The sequence below is a fragment of the Triticum aestivum genome, chromosome 7D, assembly GCF_018294505.1.
Source record: "Triticum aestivum cultivar Chinese Spring chromosome 7D, IWGSC CS RefSeq v2.1, whole genome shotgun sequence".
Classification (NCBI taxonomy): Eukaryota; Viridiplantae; Streptophyta; class Magnoliopsida; order Poales; family Poaceae; genus Triticum; species Triticum aestivum.
Genome location: NC_057814.1, coordinates 443,840,188 through 443,859,261, shown reverse-complemented (window position 1 = coordinate 443,859,261; position 19,074 = coordinate 443,840,188). Strand labels below are relative to the sequence as shown.

Sequence of the window (19,074 nt, the reverse complement as noted above, 5' to 3'; positions counted from 1 at the left end):
ATGTTTAAACTTGTGCTAAAACTCCACCTTAACTTGAAGAACTTAAAAACTGCTACTTTTCTTTGTTGAGGGTCTAATCACCCCCCTCTAGACACCTCTTCTCGATCCTTTCACCGTTGCTTAGCCCAGCCATGAACAACTAGAAATTATTGTATGAACAGGCTAACCTGAATATTGATTGAACAGACTAGTCTGAAGAAAATATGTTGAAGTCTGGCCCCATGAATAGTTAAGTGTGCTAAAAAAGGAAATCTTGAACTGTATTGCTGATGTACCATGGATGATGGTCTTAGGCAGTAATTAGCATCCATACCGAATGCCCAATTGCTTAAAAATGGACGGCTCAGTGAGGCTAACCACAACGCTCAAGTTCCGAGGCCAAGCCGGCTTCCCCGTCCAAAACAACAAGAAACAATTTCCCCATGAATCTAGGCAGGCTCCAGGCCAGGCATGTTGTGACGAGGACATGAACCAAACAAACCATTCATGCAGAACGATCTCACGCCAGGCGAGGGAAAAAAACTGAGGGTGCAAACCAAACAAGGTCTAGGCTAGCTTTAGGTTTCACTCTAGCCAGAGAAATATCTATCAGGATGGCAAGCAAACAACCCATTGGTTCTAGCAAATCAGTCGAAATATGAAATGGGAGCAAACATTCAGAAATAGCCAATGGGTCTCGGGTCCCGTTCGCATCCGAATTGGAAAAATAAAAAATATCGAAAAGACTAATTTTTTAAAACTTTTTTGTAACAAACATGACTTAATATTGTCGTGATATCCATTCGAGGGGAGTAGATTGGTTTAGTAACCACATATTTCAATCACGCACCAAATTCGGTCTTCATTTCACTTTGTTTCTGGTTGTTTTGTTGTTTTTGGTTTGCCCCATGTATTTATTTGCCTTGTGTTAATACCGAGTGAAAAGTTTCCCGAGGGCCTTTTTGGACATGCATTTTTTAGAATACCACGAGAGTCATTCCTCCGTAATTTTTTTCACACGAGTATTACATAGGTTGCAGAAAAGTTTCATAGTTTTATGACTTTTTTTTTGTTTTTTCTAAATTTGTTTTTCCATTTTGGGTGCATTGGCCTCCATCTTTCAAAGATCAGCGTCCAACGAACATTTGGCTAATACTTCCTTCGACCAGGTTTATTAGACCCCTTTTATTTAAGCCAAAGTTTGACCATGAATTCAACTAATAAAATGTAAACTATATGTCACAAAAATTATACCTTTGAAAACCGTTTTCAAATACAAATCGTGCAATATACTTTTTATATGATGTACTTTATATTTTTTCTGTTACATGGTCAAAATTAGACCCAAAGCACAAAGTGGCCTAATAAACCCGGACGGAGGTACCGCAGTCGGTCTTATTGGTTAAATTTATGATTAAACTTAGATCCTGAAAACAAGGACGCATCATTATATTATGGAATGGATATGAGTAGTACTTACTACCTCTGTCCTGATTTATTAGTCCTCTTTGTAATTTGTGTTAAATTTTGACCATAAATTTAATTAACAAAATGGTAATGCATGTCATAAAAAATTATATCGTTAGATTCCTATTTGAACATAGTTTTCATTGATATAATTTGCGATGACATGCATTGACATTTTATTAGTTAAACTTATGATCAAAATTTGGCACTGAATATGAAGGGACCAATAAATCAGGAGGGAGTTAGTAACAGTTTGTAATTTACAAACACACGCAATCAGCGTAACACATTCGACGACTTGTCTCGCCGACGTAGCTTTGTCCTGCGCCGTCAGTCCGCCCCAATGCCCAGAGGCACTTCTGAATTCTGACTTCTCTACGATGCATGTTGTTCACACCAACTCCCTAGGGTTTTAGTTCAACCAGGCCAAAACCTCCACGCCGCCGCCGCCGCCGCCGCCGCCGATAATTCCTAGGCGGCGATGGCCATGGCCCGGCGTTCCGCTTCCCACCTCCTCTCCTCCTTCCGCCCTTTCTCCCTCCTCCTCCAGCCCCTCGCCGACGCCCCCTCGCCCGCGGCCGCGGCCGCAGCGGCGTCGGCTCGTCGGGCGATGTCCTCGGCGTCGGCTCTGCGGGCGCGGGGAGACGACAAGGAGTTGGCGCGGTGGCGCGAGTCCATGGATCGGATGCGGAACATCGGTATCTCCGCGCACATCGACTCCGGGAAGACGACGCTGACGGAGCGGGTCCTGTACTACACCGGCCGGATCCACGAGATCCACGAGGTGCGTGGCCGCGACGGCGTGGGCGCAAAGATGGACTCCATGGACCTCGAGCGCGAGAAGGGCATCACCATCCAGTCGGCAGCTACCTACTGTACCTGGAATGGATACCAGGTCCATTTCTCTCCTCTTCTCGCTCATTCTTGTAGCTGATCCATTTCCCTCTTCTGATCACTATTGTTTTATTCCTGGTTAAAGAAAATTGCATTGGGGTTTGAGTTAATGTCCAATCATATGACAAATCAACTGTGGAATAATAATGCTGTTACCTAACGCCATTCCAACATTTGGGGCTAACTGTAACTGTTTTACGAGGCAGATAGCATATGTAACCTTGTTTCCTTTAAGCACTAACATATATGGTTGAAAAGCTTAATTGGCTGGTGTGCAAGGTCATACACCAAACGCTACGATATTTGGTAATTGATTAGCAAAGCTTATTCTCTCCTGGATATATCAATTTTTAGTTTTAACTAACATGTAGTATGTGTACGAACTCAAGTATTAACCTGTCACATGGAATTTAAATATTTAAACCAAGCTGACCAATATTTATGCTTCACACTAATATTTATGTTTTATTTATCATAAGTGGACAATAATTAGTTGCCATACTACTATTCATTAGTTGCAATTGAACCTATGCAATTTCGTGCTTTCACTCTGTCCTTGTAATCTTTTTGATATTTCATCGAGCTCTTGAACCAGATCTTTCCTCTTTGAGTACCGCAGAAGTATATTGCTGCCGTAGCTTTGGTGTCTCTAGAATGCGTGTACTGCATCATGTTAAAGTGGTCTACTCAACAATTTTGAGGCTGTAGATTTGCGCCAGCAAGGTGTTCCCTACAATTTATTGCTGCTTCTCAGGAGTTAGGTATATAAAGATGGGGGCTAATTTAACTAGGTTGGCTGTTGGCTTTTGCTTTCTCCACAGCATGTCCAGGCAATATGAAATGTGAGAAGAAAATTTTAAAAACCATCAATCAAGAATACTATGTGATGTCATTCATGCAATTGCAAAAGAAAAAGATGCAAGGAGAATGTGATTGGTGGTTTCATTCTTAAACACGTCAGCATTGTTGATGCCACAAATGAAGTAGCCCCATTAACTATACCAAAACCGTGGTCAGGCGAGGAATGGAGCAAATGGCAAATATCCACATGATAGAGATGTAAATTGCCGAACATGGACGAGTTGCCAGCCACTACCAAATAGCCATTATTTTTGTTCAAGTGGAGTACCACATGTGAATTCTCCCGAGCTATTATTATTGGAGACGTAATTGCTTCATGACAGTAGACCATTTGAAAGAATCAAAGGAGTGGTTTTGATAGACATCTATTTCATGGCAAGTGGCAACTATCGATGTGGGTTGAATGAGCTACCCGAGTTAACTCGTGCTAGTCCCACCCGCTTCTTTAATAGCTGTTTCCCGGAACACAGCTCCCCCTGCCACTGGGCTTCAAACTAGGATCTGTGGGTTGGGGTCAGTATGATTGGTTGAAGCAGATACACCAAAACCATGCACGAATCTAGTACCAGTAGAACTTTAGAATTGCCCCCCAGAAGCAACCTTTTTTGTTGTCATGTATACAACCATTGATCACTATCCCTTGTATTGTCTTGTCTGAATGCTTTTGTTTTGACCCATCTTACACTGTTCTTGTGTTCCATCGTTGCAGATTAATATCATTGATACCCCAGGTCACGTGGATTTCACTGTTGAGGTTGAAAGGGCCCTCCGTGTTCTTGATGGTGCTATACTTGTGCTATGTAGTGTTGGTGGTGTACAAAGTCAATCGATTACTGTTGATCGACAAATGAAAAGATATGAAATTCCAAGGGTTGCATTTATTAACAAGTTGGACCGCATGGGAGCTGATCCATGGAAAGTTCTCAACCAGGTGAGCATGAGTCTGACTTCTGTGGTCTATATGCACTGGTGCTCTCTTGTGATACTAAGAGGGGTGAGAGGCTTATGCAAATGGTCCCTTCTCTCTTTCCATGCTGGATTTTTCCCTCGTGGTGGGAGTGGGTAAAAGTCTGTGTTATCATTTCATTCCATGTCTTTATGTTGTATTTTCTGTGAGGATACACTTCTGTATGCCATGTTAGTATTGTACTGCTAGCTTAGTATTCTTATCGTGTTTAACACAGGGAAGGTCAAGGCAATAAATACTCTTCCTATTGCATTTGAATTCTGATGAAGTAGCAGTCAAGTATTTGCTACTTTGCTTTGCACTGAAGTGCTATCTGAAATGCACTGACGTCCTGGGTTCATTTCGAATATTTTATGCCCTTCATTGCTAAATCAGCTCATCTTTTATCTTGCATCCAGTTTAAAAATTCTTACATCTTAATGCAATGTGGACCAAGCTTACATCTTAATGCTAGAGTTGCTGCAAAGTGCAAGGGCTTCACAAGTGCAAGGGCTGGCTTTGCATTATTTTTTAGTATCTGCAATGTGGACCAAGCTTACATCTTAATGCTAGAGTTGCTGCATTTTGATATTACTGGAAATCATCATTCTTGTGCTTATTTTAAGGCTTGCCATTTTTTTCTGATAATTTTCAGTTTTTATAGTTCCGCGAGGTGACTTGCACTTGTCTGTTGTTGCTATCAGTTTCTATAACTGCATTTTGCTTTTGTGTTCTATTGAAGGCTCGGGCCAAACTACGGCACCAGAGTGCAGCTGTACAAGTGCCGATAGGATTGGAAGAGGAGTTTGAGGGCCTTGTTGATCTTGTGGAGTTGAAGGCTTTGAAGTTCGAGGGTGGAAGTGGGTGTGTCCCTGTTCTTACAAGCATTTAGTTGTGAGGGTTATTGGTATCTGGAATCTCAGATGACACATTGTTTGTAATGTGCAGACAGGAGGTTGTTACATCTGATGTCCCATCCAACATGCAAGATTTTGTAATGGACAAGAGACGTGAACTTATTGAAGTTGTTTCAGAAGTCGATGACCAGCTTGCAGAAGCTTTTCTTAATGATGAGCCAATAACAGCTAATGAGCTTAAGGTTCATCCAACTTCCATTATTATTTTCTGTTGTTTCTATATGCGTATATACCATTTCATGAAATGACTATATAAGCATACAATCCATCTGAAAATTATTCCAGATTGTAGCTACATCTTTTAAAACGGATGTAGCTGTAGCTGCTAAAAGCAACCATTTTGAAGGAATAGAACGATTTTACCCCCTTGAATATTGCAGTTTGTGTGATTAAATATTGCCTTTGGTGTCTTATTTTCTTTTCGACCAGGCTGCTATCAGAAGGGCAACAGTAGCGCGCAAGTTCATACCAGTTTACATGGGAAGTGCATTCAAAAATAAGGTCCATGACTGCATTTTCCGTTCTTTATCTGGTTCTTTTTCATTTACTAGCTAAATTCTCGGAAGTTGTTTTTTGTTATAGATTATTACTCCCTCCGTCCCATAATATAAGAACGTTTTTGACACTAATGTAGTGTCAAAAACACTCTTATATTATGGGACGGAGGGAGTAGTTGTTTAAAAGCTTGCCCCACCATAGTCCCTGAGTTTTTGTAAAATAAAGTTTGTATCTCAAAATATACATTAATCGAATCAACTATATATGTCCTCGATAGAATGGATGACAACTGTGGCAATTCCTAGTAACTTGGGTGGATGGAACGCCACGAACTTAGATCTTTATAAGAGGTAAAGATTTACAGTTTCATGTGTCTGTAATACTGAAAAGGACACAACCTTATTTAATTTGTATTAATAATATAAGAAGTAAACTTATAGTCTCTCTCTTTGCAAATAGACACTGTTATGGACATGGGGCACAGGTCTACAGTTTCCAACATGCGACTTACTCTTACTACTATTATGAATATGCTAGTAAAAATAGAAAATAACACTGCTTTCAAAATATTTTTCATGAAAAACTACTGATGCCATTTTCACTTCACTCTAAACTATTTTCCCATATGCACGAGTTGAAGTCAGAGAAGTTCAATCACACACTTTCTAGGAGGATGTCATCTATTTACAATGCAAGAATGGTTACAATTTAAGACTAAGCGCCCAAGAAATGTTACTTTGAGTTTGAGAAAGTGAAATCTTGTTGGAAGATGTGCTAGGAAGCTAGGTTTTTTCACACGGGCCTTTATCGACCAGATCTGAGTCACCATTTTCCCTGTGCCATCACCTGGACCTGCAATGGCTGTTCTCGATCTTCACCGAGGCAACCTTGCTCTCGATCTCAAAATTCCCAATGCCTCTGTGTTCCAGCCTTGGTGTCGAGCTCATCTGCTGCTGTGGCCTCTTCTTGAAGTGCCGCCCTTGCGGCCTCGCCTTCAAGCCCCAACAAAAGCTCTACTCTGCTCCCTTGCAGTGCAGTTCCTAGGCGCAGCCTAGGTACCACCTAAGTGGCTGGCGCAAAACTAAATACCGCTCGATCAAAACTAAAGAAAAAGATTCAAGAATAACATTTGACAAAATGATCAGCATAAAATGTTCAATTAAAGAGAAGATTTGTTACAACAGTTTGATTACTTAATCAGTCAGCAGCATTTCTGGAGTAAGGCACATTGTTGCAAACAATCAAAGGCATACAACCTTGCTGCTATTTTAAGTGTTACAAAACTAGGCATTTGTTTTATGTCTTCTTTTACGGTGTCGTCTATCATGTATGAATGTCTGAGATCTTTGTAGCCGCCAATCCTCATCGTGTAATCTTGCCTGGAGTATAACTGTCCTTAGGGCCTTGTCAATTCCAGGGGACCGTCCTTAAGCATTAAATGGAGCACAATACTGTGATTAAGCAAACAGCAAACATGAAATACTGACGAAGAGCTAGGACCGTGATAGTCAGATCCATTTTACTATTTGTAATTACCTTATACTGGGTTGTTGGAGTACTGTAGATTAAACATTGCTCTCATGCATCGAAGTGCCTTTCTGCTCCCGAGCTCATTTGAGCTCGGTGAACAGTAAAATCGAAAAAAAATCAAAAAATTCCAATTTTTTTTTGAGAGAAACATTGACAAAAGTTCTAAGTGCCTGCAAAAATTCATCATGAAATCACATTCCTGTAAGGCGTGGCAAAAAAAACAAATTCAGTGCTTCAAAATGCTTTTGAAAGTAGCTTTTTCAGAGTACTGTTTTTGTTTTTTTTGCCATGCCTTCTAGGAATGTGATTTCATGACGAATTTTTGCAAGCACTTAGAACTTTTGTCAATGTTTCTCCCAAAAAAAATTGGATTTTTTTGAATTTTTTTATTTAGTTTTGATTTTACTGTTCACCTGAGCTCATTTGAGCTCGGGTGCAGAAACTCCGCGTCCCTCATTCATGCACTTCATGCAAGTCATTAGAGCCTGACTTTAAAGAAGTGTAGAAAGATAGTAACATAATTGAGCCTTCGCTTTGCGTTTGTTGTCTCCCTTTGCCAGCACAGTTATAGAACAGATAGCCAAATTGCATGTCAACAACATAGAGGTGTACGGTGCCTATTCACATCGAGAATGATCACATTAAGATTGTGTATTGTACTGATTGTCATACTTTGGTGGCTTAGGTGTAGATAAGATTGTTCACAGTTATGAGCACTCTTGCACTAGTACTTGTGTAAGAACCTGCAGTTAGCATTTGTATTGTACTATTGTTAATGCTAGGTTGCTATACAATAAATTTGCTGTTGGTGTTCCATTGCTTACAGTTTTGATCTTTTTGACTGGTTTTATAGGGTGTTCAACCTCTTCTTAATGGTGTGCTTGACTATCTACCCTGCCCACTGGAAGTTGAGAACATTGCTCTTGACCAAAACAAGTCAGAAGAGAAGGTAGAACACGGTCTCCACAATACATTTAATATAGTAGATATGGAACATAGGTTTCCCTTTATGCGCTTCCATCTTCCACCACTCGTCCTAAAAAGCCAGAAGTGAGGAGAGATGGAAAGCATGTAAAGTAGATAAAATGTGTGAAGTTTTATGTGAGTAAATAGCGTTTGTACCGTATCTACCTGTTATGTTGATGAAGCTCTTATTTTCTTTTATTAGCTTTCATAACGAATTGCCACCTGGTTTGATGGTTAGGTCTCATTATCTGGAACTCCAGCTGGTCCACTTGTGGCATTAGCCTTTAAGCTTGAGGAAGGCCGTTTTGGTCAGTTGACATATCTAAGGTGATTGTGGATCTTCTACGAACTTTTTTTGTTGCATTATCATGCATTGTTATTCTTATTGGAGACGGGTATTATTATTTTGCTTCTCAACTAATTATTTCTTACTGCACGTCTAGAATCTACGAAGGTGTGATTCGGAAGGGTGACTTCATACAGAATGTGAATACAGGAAAAAAGATCAAAGTAAGACCCAGACTTAATCCCAAGTCCCAGCAAGGACGTTGAAGCTGTAGTTACCAAATTACCATACTGTTCTTTCAGCACACTTGTTTAACAATTGACAATGCCAATATTTTATATTTTGAGGGGCATACTATATATTGATCTATGAAGAAATGAGAGGGATTTACTTTAATCAAAGAGAAAAAAGGTTAAATAGTACTCCCTCCGTCCCAAAATAAGTGTCGCACAAAAGTTGACTACTAAATCAGCGACACTTATTTTGGGACGGAGGGAGTAATATTCAAAATAGTGTACTACAGTGCTCTTGGCTTTTAAGTGTATCCTATAGAGCTGTTACAGTTGTGAGTCTGACCAGTCTGGTGAACATACTGCCATGCTACAGCAGAAGAAGAAAAAGTTGACTTTATGTAACATATTTGTTTTTTGTAATTATATTTAGTATGGTAGTTGCAATATTGCATATTTGTGTTGGTAAACTAAACGCAGATGCTTTGGCATGACATTTCATAACTGCACATCATTTGCCTGGTTTCAAATCTAAATCTGCATATGTTGCAGAACATTGGTTCCAACTAATAAAGCCTATATATTACAGAACATTGATTCCTACTATTCAAGCCTAAATTTTCCATAGAAAATAGTAATCATATCAGGAGAGCAATAGATGCCTTCAATCTGATATATCTTAATTTTGCCTTTACTTTTAATTGTTGGTTGCGGGAGTTTCAAAAGGTTTGCCTTCTCTGATCTAAGTGCTGTTCACTGTGTCTAGGTTCCACGATTAGTAAGGATGCACTCCAATGAGATGGAGGTAAGTTGCATGTTATGTTGAAGTTAACGCTTAAAAATCAACTGTTCGGATCAACATCGATGGCCATTCTTTACTATAAAATCAATTTTTGGCTAGTATCTTAATTCTTTGCGGTCAATATAGGATATTCAAGAAGCACATGCTGGCCAAATTGTTGCTGTGTTTGGTGTTGATTGCTCGTCAGGTAAATTATTAGCAACGTAATATTCAGAATCTTTTCTGTGCCGTAACTTTTCCAGGTTATGCTACCATCTTTTGGATTTCTTCAGTGCCTGATTCCCTGCTTTTTGCATCAACAGGTGATACATTTACAGATGGGTCGGTCAAATATACTATGACTTCAATGCATGTCGCTGAACCTGTGATGTCCTTGGCTGTTAACCCGATATCTAAAGATTCTGGAGGACAAGTAACTCATCTGTTGTTTTAAAGATCCATGTGTCATATTTTATATCTTAACTTTGTTGAATAGTTAATTACTGTAACATTTCAGTTTTCAAAAGCACTGAATCGATTCCAGAGAGAAGATCCTACTTTCCGTGTAGGTCTGGATCCAGAGAGTGGACAGGTTTGTTCTTCCATCCATTATGTTTGCTTTATTCTATTATTATCGTGTATTTTCTGAAGCGTACTTCGTACTTGCAGACAATTATTTCTGGTATGGGTGAGTTGCATTTGGATATCTATGTTGAACGCATCAGGAGAGAGTACAAGGTACACAAACAATTAGTTCAAGGACATACTTGGTTTCCCCGCTTCACTCAAAGTTTGCTATATGAGCTGCACTGTTAACTGTTGAGTAAATCCTTGTCTCGTTTGCTTTATGAGCTAGTTCAGACATTGCAGCCTATTTTATTTTTTCTTTGTTTCAAGGTGTGTTTGGTTTGGGAACGAAGTGGAATGGAATGTCATGGTTCTATTCCACTGGAATGGGTTGGTTCTGTTCCCATGTTTGGTTGGGGATATTTGGTAGAATGGAATTGTTACGTTTCAGTGTTTCGTTTGAGAGATAGAACGGAATGAATCAGCACCTCTTGCATAAAAACAGTGAGGTTGCCTCTCACGTGCATATATACAATATGAACAAGTATGAAGTATTTTGCCCAAACATGGCATAGTTTTGCTCAAACAGACAGACGACCCATTGTATTTTACTTTGAATTGTACTTCACATTGAATACTTACATTGAGTTGTTTTTCAATCGAGAAAAAATGCTCATAGATGGAACCATGCAATATTTGCTAGGCATGAATTAAACACAGCAACGCTCTTGGCGCTGACCTCAAGATAGGAGGTCCATCCCGCCGACGGAGACCTGATCTGTTAGGGGACGGCGTGCAGGAAGCAGTGGTTGCCGCTGTTGCAGCCGGCGGTGAGGCAGTGGTCGCGTGGGAGAGGTGGCCGTTACAGCCCCTGGAAGGTTAGGTCACCGTCCTCCCCGGCAGATCAGGTCGCCGCTCTCCCGGCGAATCAGGTTTCCGCCTGCCCTAGCAGATCAAGTCGCCGCCGCCTGGTCCCTAGCAGATCAGGTCTAGTCACTGGGGAGAGGAGCAGCCGGCGGCGTGGATCGATGGAGAGGAGCAGCTGGCGGCAGAGTACGAGAGAAGGGAGAAACGATAGGGTCTCGTGCGAGAGAGGGAGAGGCGATAGGTGAGTGCGAGGCGAGGCAGCGTTCCGTGTCGTTCCATCGATCTGGAGGAATGACTCGGTTAAGGATCTGGGCCGAATATTCCCTTAGGCCTCATTCGGTTAGGAGGATTTTCATAGGAAAAACATAGGAACAAGGATTCTAGAGGAAAATTTCCTATATATGCATTCGGTTTGTAGGAAATGCGTACAGGAATTTCGTAGGAATACTACTCATTTCCTGTGTTTTTGGAGGAAACTACACATCCACTCAAAGCTCATTTTGCGCGTAGGAACGAGGCAAGTCAATTCCTTAGGATGGCAAGTGCCATCCTATCAAATTCCTATACTACTCCTAATTCCTACGTTTTGATTTCCTCCAAACCGAATGAGCCCTTAGAGGGAACGAGTCGGTTCCGGTTCTAGCTATGTACCAAACACAAGAATGAGGCCCAAGTATGGGTCGGACCCATTCCATTCCACTTGGTGACTCATACCAAACACACTTGATCTGTTCTATTCTTGACAGCGTGGAAAGTTCATTTGCAGTTTTGGCTTGGCTTGGGCATGGGCTGCAAACAGCTACACAGCCTAATTTTTGCATTCCCATATTGCTTAAATTAACTCCTCAAGATACTGTTATATTAGTGTAGGTTTAGTTTTATTCTCATATATTGTCTTATCCTTGAACATATGTCATATACTCTGTCTGTTCTAGGTCAACAGTTTTCAAGGTGGTACTTTGATCATTAATTTCTATAGTCTTCATTAGTAAATATTCACTGTGGGGAATTAACAAAAAATCAAGCATAGTTTTCAGTTATCATGTTATGGGTCAAGATAATTTTGTATATGCTGATGGTCAAAGCTTGCTCTGTTTAACTACACTGATTATAGAATATCATTTAGGAAAGAACAAAGTAGTACCCCCCCCCCCCCCCGCGCGCGCTCCATATTGATTAGGTATTGTAAATGTTGATATTTTTCTAAAAAATTGGTAAAATTTGTACTTGGCCAAATCTATATATCGGTTCGGTAATATGTATGTTGATATTTTTTTCTCTAGATAAGCTTGGTCAAACATTACATAGTTTGACTTGGACAAAATCTATATGCACTACATTTGGTAATGGAGGGAGTAGTAATGGATAAATTGTTCCACCTCTAGGAAACACATTCCATCCATTTAACCGCAGTGTTCTAACTAGTGCAAGACACTAGGTTGGCAGCAGCAAGGAGCCAAGGCGGCTGTACAACAACAATTACAGACGGTTAAAACGTCATGCTTCATCAAAACAGATATACAAACTAGAAGTTCTACAATCAGAGTTGAAACAAACCTTATTTTCCAAGTGAATAGGCATCCAAGTTTTTTGGTCCTCTATCTCTAATTCTTCTTAACACCAATGTAAGTACTTGGCGGCGCTATGGAAATTTAAAAGCGGCAACCTAGGCTGTTCGTCAAGAAGACTGAAAATTACCTCCTTTAGATAGCACTTCTTCCAAATCTTGCTCATCAAGAGAGGCTAGCAAGCTCAAAACACCCACGCCAAATGTGGCTGCATTTTGCACACCACTAGGTCTATTTCCATTTGCAAAGTACTAAAGGGAAAACATGATCGGGAGGGGAAGCTTAAAAGTTAGATCTAGAAGTATGAAAGATGGGACTGCATATACGGCTCTTCACTACCACTCCCATAAAAAATGAAAGAAATGAAGAGAAAGCAAGGCTGATGGACGCGATAGGAAGAATGGCAGTTCGGTATCTGCTGGAGCTTCATAGCCGAAGTGCCACTGTGTCCACATGTGAGACCCCATTGCCGTCACATCTTCTCTCTGTCCGTGAAGTGTCCAGTCTGGAGCCATGGGTGGACTGGAGCCAGAGTCCTGAAAGGAATTAGGGTTGGGTGCTTCTATGTGTTGCTACTGGGCTGGGCCATATTGATGACATGTCCTTGTTATAACCCGGCAAGAGCAGACATCCCATATGTTCATGTATTGTGTTCCTAGTGAGCACTACATTTCAGAGTTCAGAAATATTGCTGCGTGCCTGCTTTATTGAGCTTCTCTGATATGCTTCTGTGTCGACAATTTTCATTAAGCGCATGATATTCTTACGATGAATGTTTATGTCTGACTCACTGTACACTTGTATCTGTTGAAATTGAATAGATGTAACATGTTTTAACTCATGTAGGTTGATGCAAAGGTTGGGAAACCTCGTGTGAACTTCCGGGAATCGATCACCCAGCGTGCTGAATTTGATTACTTGCACAAAAAGCAATCTGGTGGTCAAGGTCAATATGGGCGAGTTTGTGGGTGAGTTCTTTCAAATTAGATAATTATCTGCAAATTAATGTCCATTACTTGCTTTTATCTCAGTTTTTCCAGTTCCGGAAAGTTGTTACTTTGTGATGCATATATATGGGACACCTGCTATTAATACATGTTTTTGCTGCGTCGTTACTGGTGATATATTCCTACTCCCTATTCCCACTTGTAAGACGAGTATTGGATGGTGTGGAAAGTGTTGCTGGAGTAGAACAAGGTTGGAACCACACCCTGGCGCTGTAAGTTGCCTCAAGGGAGGCTGGATACCTAGGGCCAGCAAATATCAATGAACGTAGTAATCCAGCCACTTCATATAATGTCATGGAAGATACTTCACCCACATGGAGAATGTAAGAACACTTATAATAATGTTTTCACCGGTGTGGAAAGCTTCCACCATTATACAATACTTACCCTTACCTTTTAAAATTTCAGTTTGGTGATGACATGTTCTCTTTAGTCGTTAATTAGTATTATATCATGGTTTCTTAATCTAGGAGTATAGGTTCCACTAAATATGTTTATGATTTGTCGTTAGGGGCGCTTCATGCCTATAAATAGAGACCAGATCCTCTAGTTTTGTAACACACTCGTGTACATTTTACCTATGAACTGAATTCTCCTTGTTGTGGATATTATATTGCACTCCTATCTGAAAGTTTTGGATTACACAGCTTACGCTCCTGTGACCACATGTGTATTACAACAGTTGAAGTTATCCCGTATGTTGTGTTGTCTATTTTTGTGGCAACAGTGCACACAGTTCACTGATACGGGTGTCATGAGTGTGCTGTCAATCTGATATTTCTTCTCTGATCTGGTGTTTGAGTAGGATCACTTTAGTTACCCAACTTTTGGAGCTTATAAGCGAAGATATTTCCCTTTGATATCAGTGATCCAAGACCTGTCCTGCAGCACCTCCAGCACGGTCTGCCTCCTCCTGGTCCACCTAAGAACAAGACTGTAGAGTTCAGGAGTGTTCTCGATAGCCGCTTTGACCGTCTAGCCATCGATCTTCCCAAAAAACCGTGCTCATCCTGTCGCCAACCCCTAACTTGGTCGATGCAGCTCGCACCGCTCATGTTTGGAGAATTGAATGTCAAGCTCTCACCAGCGGCGGAAAGGGTCTGTACCATCCTTGATACCCAACACACCCTCAGACTGATCATGGTCTTGGACAGCTCATGGATGCTGACTTGCTGAGGCCTCCAGACTTCACCGGATGACGATCCTTGTTCCAGTTGACGTGGCAGTAATCGCTGTGTGCAGCTGCTCTGCCTATCCAAAGGAGAACCCCTAATAATCTTATCCATCTGCTTCTGCACCTCCTTGTAGACGCCCATCACCTTGATATATTGGGAAAAGTATTTACTGATAAGGAAAATAAGGTAATGATTGGGGAGAGTTACAAAGTGTGTTTTATTTGAAACCTTAGTTGCTATTCATCACTTGCTCCTGATTGCTGATTTGTATTGCCTAGCGCTATATCATTGGCTGTCCCTAGCACAGTAGCACTCATCACTGCCGCTGTTCTGTTTCCACAACCACCGTGATGCCATTTCCTTACTGCTCCTGGTCTTTGCTGCCGTTGTGTTTTAGCGGAATTCATGTGAGAGGAAACTCAATGATGACTGGACAGTTGGTGCTTTCCTGATCTTCTACTCATCCACAGCTTGTAAATGTGCTCAGGGCATGAATATACCTGCACACCAAAGTGGAGTTAACACCTGCCAAATTTAACTAGAAAAGTGATGCTCCCAGTTTACCTTACCTTAGATTGGTTATGCGAATAAATATTTAGGATATTTCATTTGGAGCTTCATGATAAGCAAGAATATATGCAGGTACATTGAGCCTCTTCCATCAGATGCTGAAGGTAAATTTGAATTTGACAACATGATTATTGGACAAGCAATTCCGTCCAACTTTATACCAGCGATTGAAAAGGGTTTCAAGGAGGCTTGCAATTCGTGAGTCTATCTCTTCCACACTAGTTCAGCTATTCTGCATTTTGTTTGTGGTGTTAATTTTTGTTTGCATGCTGGCTATTGCAGGGGTTCATTAATAGGGCATCCTGTCGAGAATATTAGGATTACACTGACTGATGGGGCTTCACATCAAGTCGATTCCAGTGAGCTTGCGTTTAAGCTAGCTGCTATCTATGCTTTTAGACAGGTGAGCCTAGTCGCTTCCCTGTGGGGGCAAATGTCATTTCTAGTGATTGTTGCACTACTACAATGCAAATGCAAGCGTTATTCATAAACTTGTTTTTTTTTCAGTGTTATACTGCTGCTAAACCTGTTATATTAGAGCCTGTGATGAAGGTGGAACTAAAATTTCCAACAGAGTTTCAGGGCACAGTAACTGGTGACATAAACAAGTGAGTATTTTTATGCCAACAAGCTATGCTTGTACTGAGATGTATGGTTAGTGGATGATTCATGATGTCACGCTAAATTTTCCTATTCTACTCAAGAAATGCAGATACTTGCATGCAATTCACTTTAAAAGGATAATTGCCTCCTTAGCACCTGAAAAGGCACAATTTGCTGGAATACCATAGGCCATGGTAGTGATAAATTGGTTCTGGAATCAGAACATATTGACACCTTGTGATATTCTGGCAAACTGACTTCCATGGGTGCTATTGGATTTTATTTTTGTACACTCATCAATTCAATCCTTCAAGCCATACTAAGCATATTTCTTTTGTTTGGTGTGGTAAACAGGAGAAAAGGTATTATTGTTGGAAATGACCAGGAAGGCGATGACACAGTTGTAGTATGCCATGTACGTAAGCCTTGTTCCTTTTGGTTTCTTGCCTCATGTAGCACAGATAATAGTACAGTATTGTCATGAGTGGTTGTAGTAATCGATGTTGGTATCTTTGGCTTTTCTGTACTTTGTAGCGATAAGTGTCTAATAGAACAACTGAAGCATTACGAAATCAATTGCAGTATTACCCTCGTAACATTAAAAATATGCTTTCTATTGGGTGAGTCGGTGACGGGTTACAGGTTGGAGGTTCCACTAATCTACACGAACCACAGCCAGGACAACATTTTTGACTAATAAACTTCACTTTAGAACCTTTACCATTTGTCCTACTCGGCACCACAATAAACATGTCAGATCAGTAGACTATAAGAGGAACAGGTATATTGTGAAATTCATAATGTAGATGTCCATGTTAAGGCCAATTACCTTGCGCGTTGTTATTGGACTTAGCCTCTCATCCTGCTCTCTTTCAGGTTCCACTAAACAATATGTTTGGATATTCGACAGCGCTTCGCTCAATGACACAGGTAATATTTTGTTCTTCTTCACGACTCCTGATGTTCATTCTAGAACATTTGTTTTGGCAATAAGCATGATCATTCATATGCTTTTTATCACCCGGCGCATTCTTTGCAAAGTAGTTACCGTTCAAGATGCTCTCCATCCTTATTGTTTACTTGGCACGTTCTTCACTGTGTAGTCTGCGGCAGCAATGTTCTGCTACAGAAGTATTGATATTCTGCTACACGCATGGGTGATACCTGCCATATGTGAGGAAATAAGAACTTGTATTTCCTGGAGGCTAAGGGCCAGTATCAATATACAAAGCCTTATAACAATGGGGAATATCACATCCTATACACGGAACTAGTATATTATCTCTAACATCAAAAGTGTATGGTGAAAGTATCAAAAATTGTGGAGAAAACCAAGAGATATCCTGGATGTGATGTAGCGCACATGTCCAAACCTAACATCAAATTCAGTCTTGGTTGCAAGAGCTATAGAAGGCAATTGATGCCTCTACTTCATAGTCGAGAGTTTCTCTTCCCACAGTTCAATTACGTGTGATCGTGCAGTCAACGCAGGGTGTTGTGGACCTATGTGGCAGTTGAGGCACCAAATTAATACAGCAATTCCAAAACTAAAGGAAGTACAAATAATTATTTTCTGTTTGTATAAACTTCCTTATTTATTTGCCAACAAGTGAACATGGATACATCTTTCAATGAACTTCTTTTTTCGGTTCCAGTTTTGTGTTCAATTGATATGATAGTCATATCACCCAAGTCAGCCCTTTTTTTCTGATACGTCCTTGCAATTAGTTCATTGCGCTCTGCATGCACTTTTTACATACACATCACGAAAATTACATCACCGTGCCTCCAGTCGTTGGAGATAGACATCATTGTACATTTTATTTATGTTTTATCAGTATTTTGTTATGCTGGAAATGGAAATATTTGAAATCTACCTTAAAATAGAACCAATGCTATCACTTATCAGTCGTTGCGTGGTCATCAATCTGGCCAGCCGTCTGAGGTCTCGGCACACTGGGTCACTGGTTGTACTTGGGTCATCGGTTGGATCATGGTTGTACTTTAAATATTTTTCATTATATATAGGTTAAAAGTGGTTTGTGTGTCTGGTTATCCCTGTTTGATCTGGTTCGAGGGCAGTCTGGGTTTGAATAGAGAAGATTTCACTGTGTTCTTTTACAATACCTCTTTTGTGCACAATAAATTTTCTGGCACAAACTATTTCTATTTAGGTTCGCTACTTGGAATGCTCAATTATCGAATAGTTTATATTGGGAAGTCATCTATAGAACATGTTCTCCGAGAGCATATATGCATTTGTTTACTTACCGTAATAGCATAGCTTAATGTACAGCAATATTGCTATAGGACAAGTCCGAGGCCCCACCAGTGAGCTGTGAGAACTGTTTGGTCCTGGTGTTTCTGTGAATGTCATTTAGGTAGGTATTAGTGTCGTGGTGAAGGTGCCATATTGCTATTAAAAAAGTTCAAAGCCTCATCACGGAGCTGTGAGAGCTGCTTGATTTCTTATGGTCTACTCTCTTCTCTCGTCCACATGTTTATTCAACCTTTCATGATACTACAATGCAGTTTCATACATAGTCATTAAATACCCACCTGTTTTATAAACCCATGACACCCCTATCTTTCAAGTCTTTGGTTTGGCATTAAAAGGAAAGATTGTCAAAAAAATAGAAAATAAAAACAAACTAGCATGGTGGTGTTCCTAATGAATTCCTTGCTTAAACTTTTGGTTCATGTACTGCAGGGAAAAGGCGAGTTTACAATGGAGTATATGGAGCATAATACTGTCTCGCAGGATGTACAGATGCAGCTTGTGAATGCACATAAGGCCACTAAGAGCACGGACTGATTCTTCTGAAGCACAGAGAAAACAAATTTTGATTCCATTATATTCGTTAACTTTTGTTTTCACTGTCCCTCAAATGATGAGCTAGGACATCACTAATAGGCGATATTTGTAGAATTACGTGCGGTGGTCAGCACAGGAATAGGTGTGTTGTAATAATCTCGAAACCCTTGGTACAAACTCACATGAATATTGTAGGCCAGGATTGTTATGGAGAAACAGCAAAGTTATAGCGTCCTTCAAAGTTTTTATCACCCTGCAGTGCCTTTCCGAATGTATGGACTGAGAGCATCTCCAGCCGCGCCCCCAACAGCCCCCCCTCCCCCCATATTTTTTCGGCGCCGGCGCCCAAAAAACACCCTAGTCGCGCCCCTAGGGTGACGAAAAGCGCCGGTTCGGACCTTTTTTCCGCCCGGCGGCCGCAGGCCGAACCTGGCGCATTGGGGGGCGATCGGGGGCTCCGACGCAAGGAAAAGCACGGCTGGCCCACACCCTTGGGTGAAAAGTCAAGATTTTCTTCCCTGACTCGCCTTTCAACCCTCGCGCCCTT

General features: G+C 40.8%; 1 protein-coding gene across 2 annotated transcripts; it reads left to right on the top strand.

Annotated features, from left to right (window-relative positions):
- Positions 1-1,793: 1,793 nt before the first annotated feature.
- On the top strand, positions 1,794-18,761 carry LOC123170498 (elongation factor G, mitochondrial). Of its 2 annotated transcripts, XM_044588359.1 has the most exons (20): positions 1,797-2,341; positions 3,911-4,132; positions 4,890-5,011; positions 5,096-5,246; positions 5,494-5,565; positions 7,946-8,041; positions 8,297-8,385; positions 8,502-8,568; positions 9,341-9,379; positions 9,503-9,563; positions 9,679-9,788; positions 9,873-9,947; positions 10,025-10,093; positions 13,204-13,325; positions 15,182-15,307; positions 15,392-15,512; positions 15,617-15,717; positions 16,067-16,127; positions 16,589-16,642; positions 18,423-18,761. In XM_044588359.1, exons 1-20 carry the CDS (start codon positions 1,928-1,930, stop codon positions 18,525-18,527), a joined length of 2,277 nt encoding a protein of 758 aa, XP_044444294.1. In that variant the 5' UTR covers positions 1,797-1,927; the 3' UTR covers positions 18,528-18,761. The 2 variants fall into 2 exon arrangements, with proteins under 2 accessions (XP_044444295.1, XP_044444294.1); XM_044588360.1 differs by lacking the exon at positions 18,423-18,761 and having other exon boundaries at positions 1,794-2,341; positions 16,362-16,643.
- The last annotated feature ends 313 nt before the right edge of the window (positions 18,762-19,074 follow it).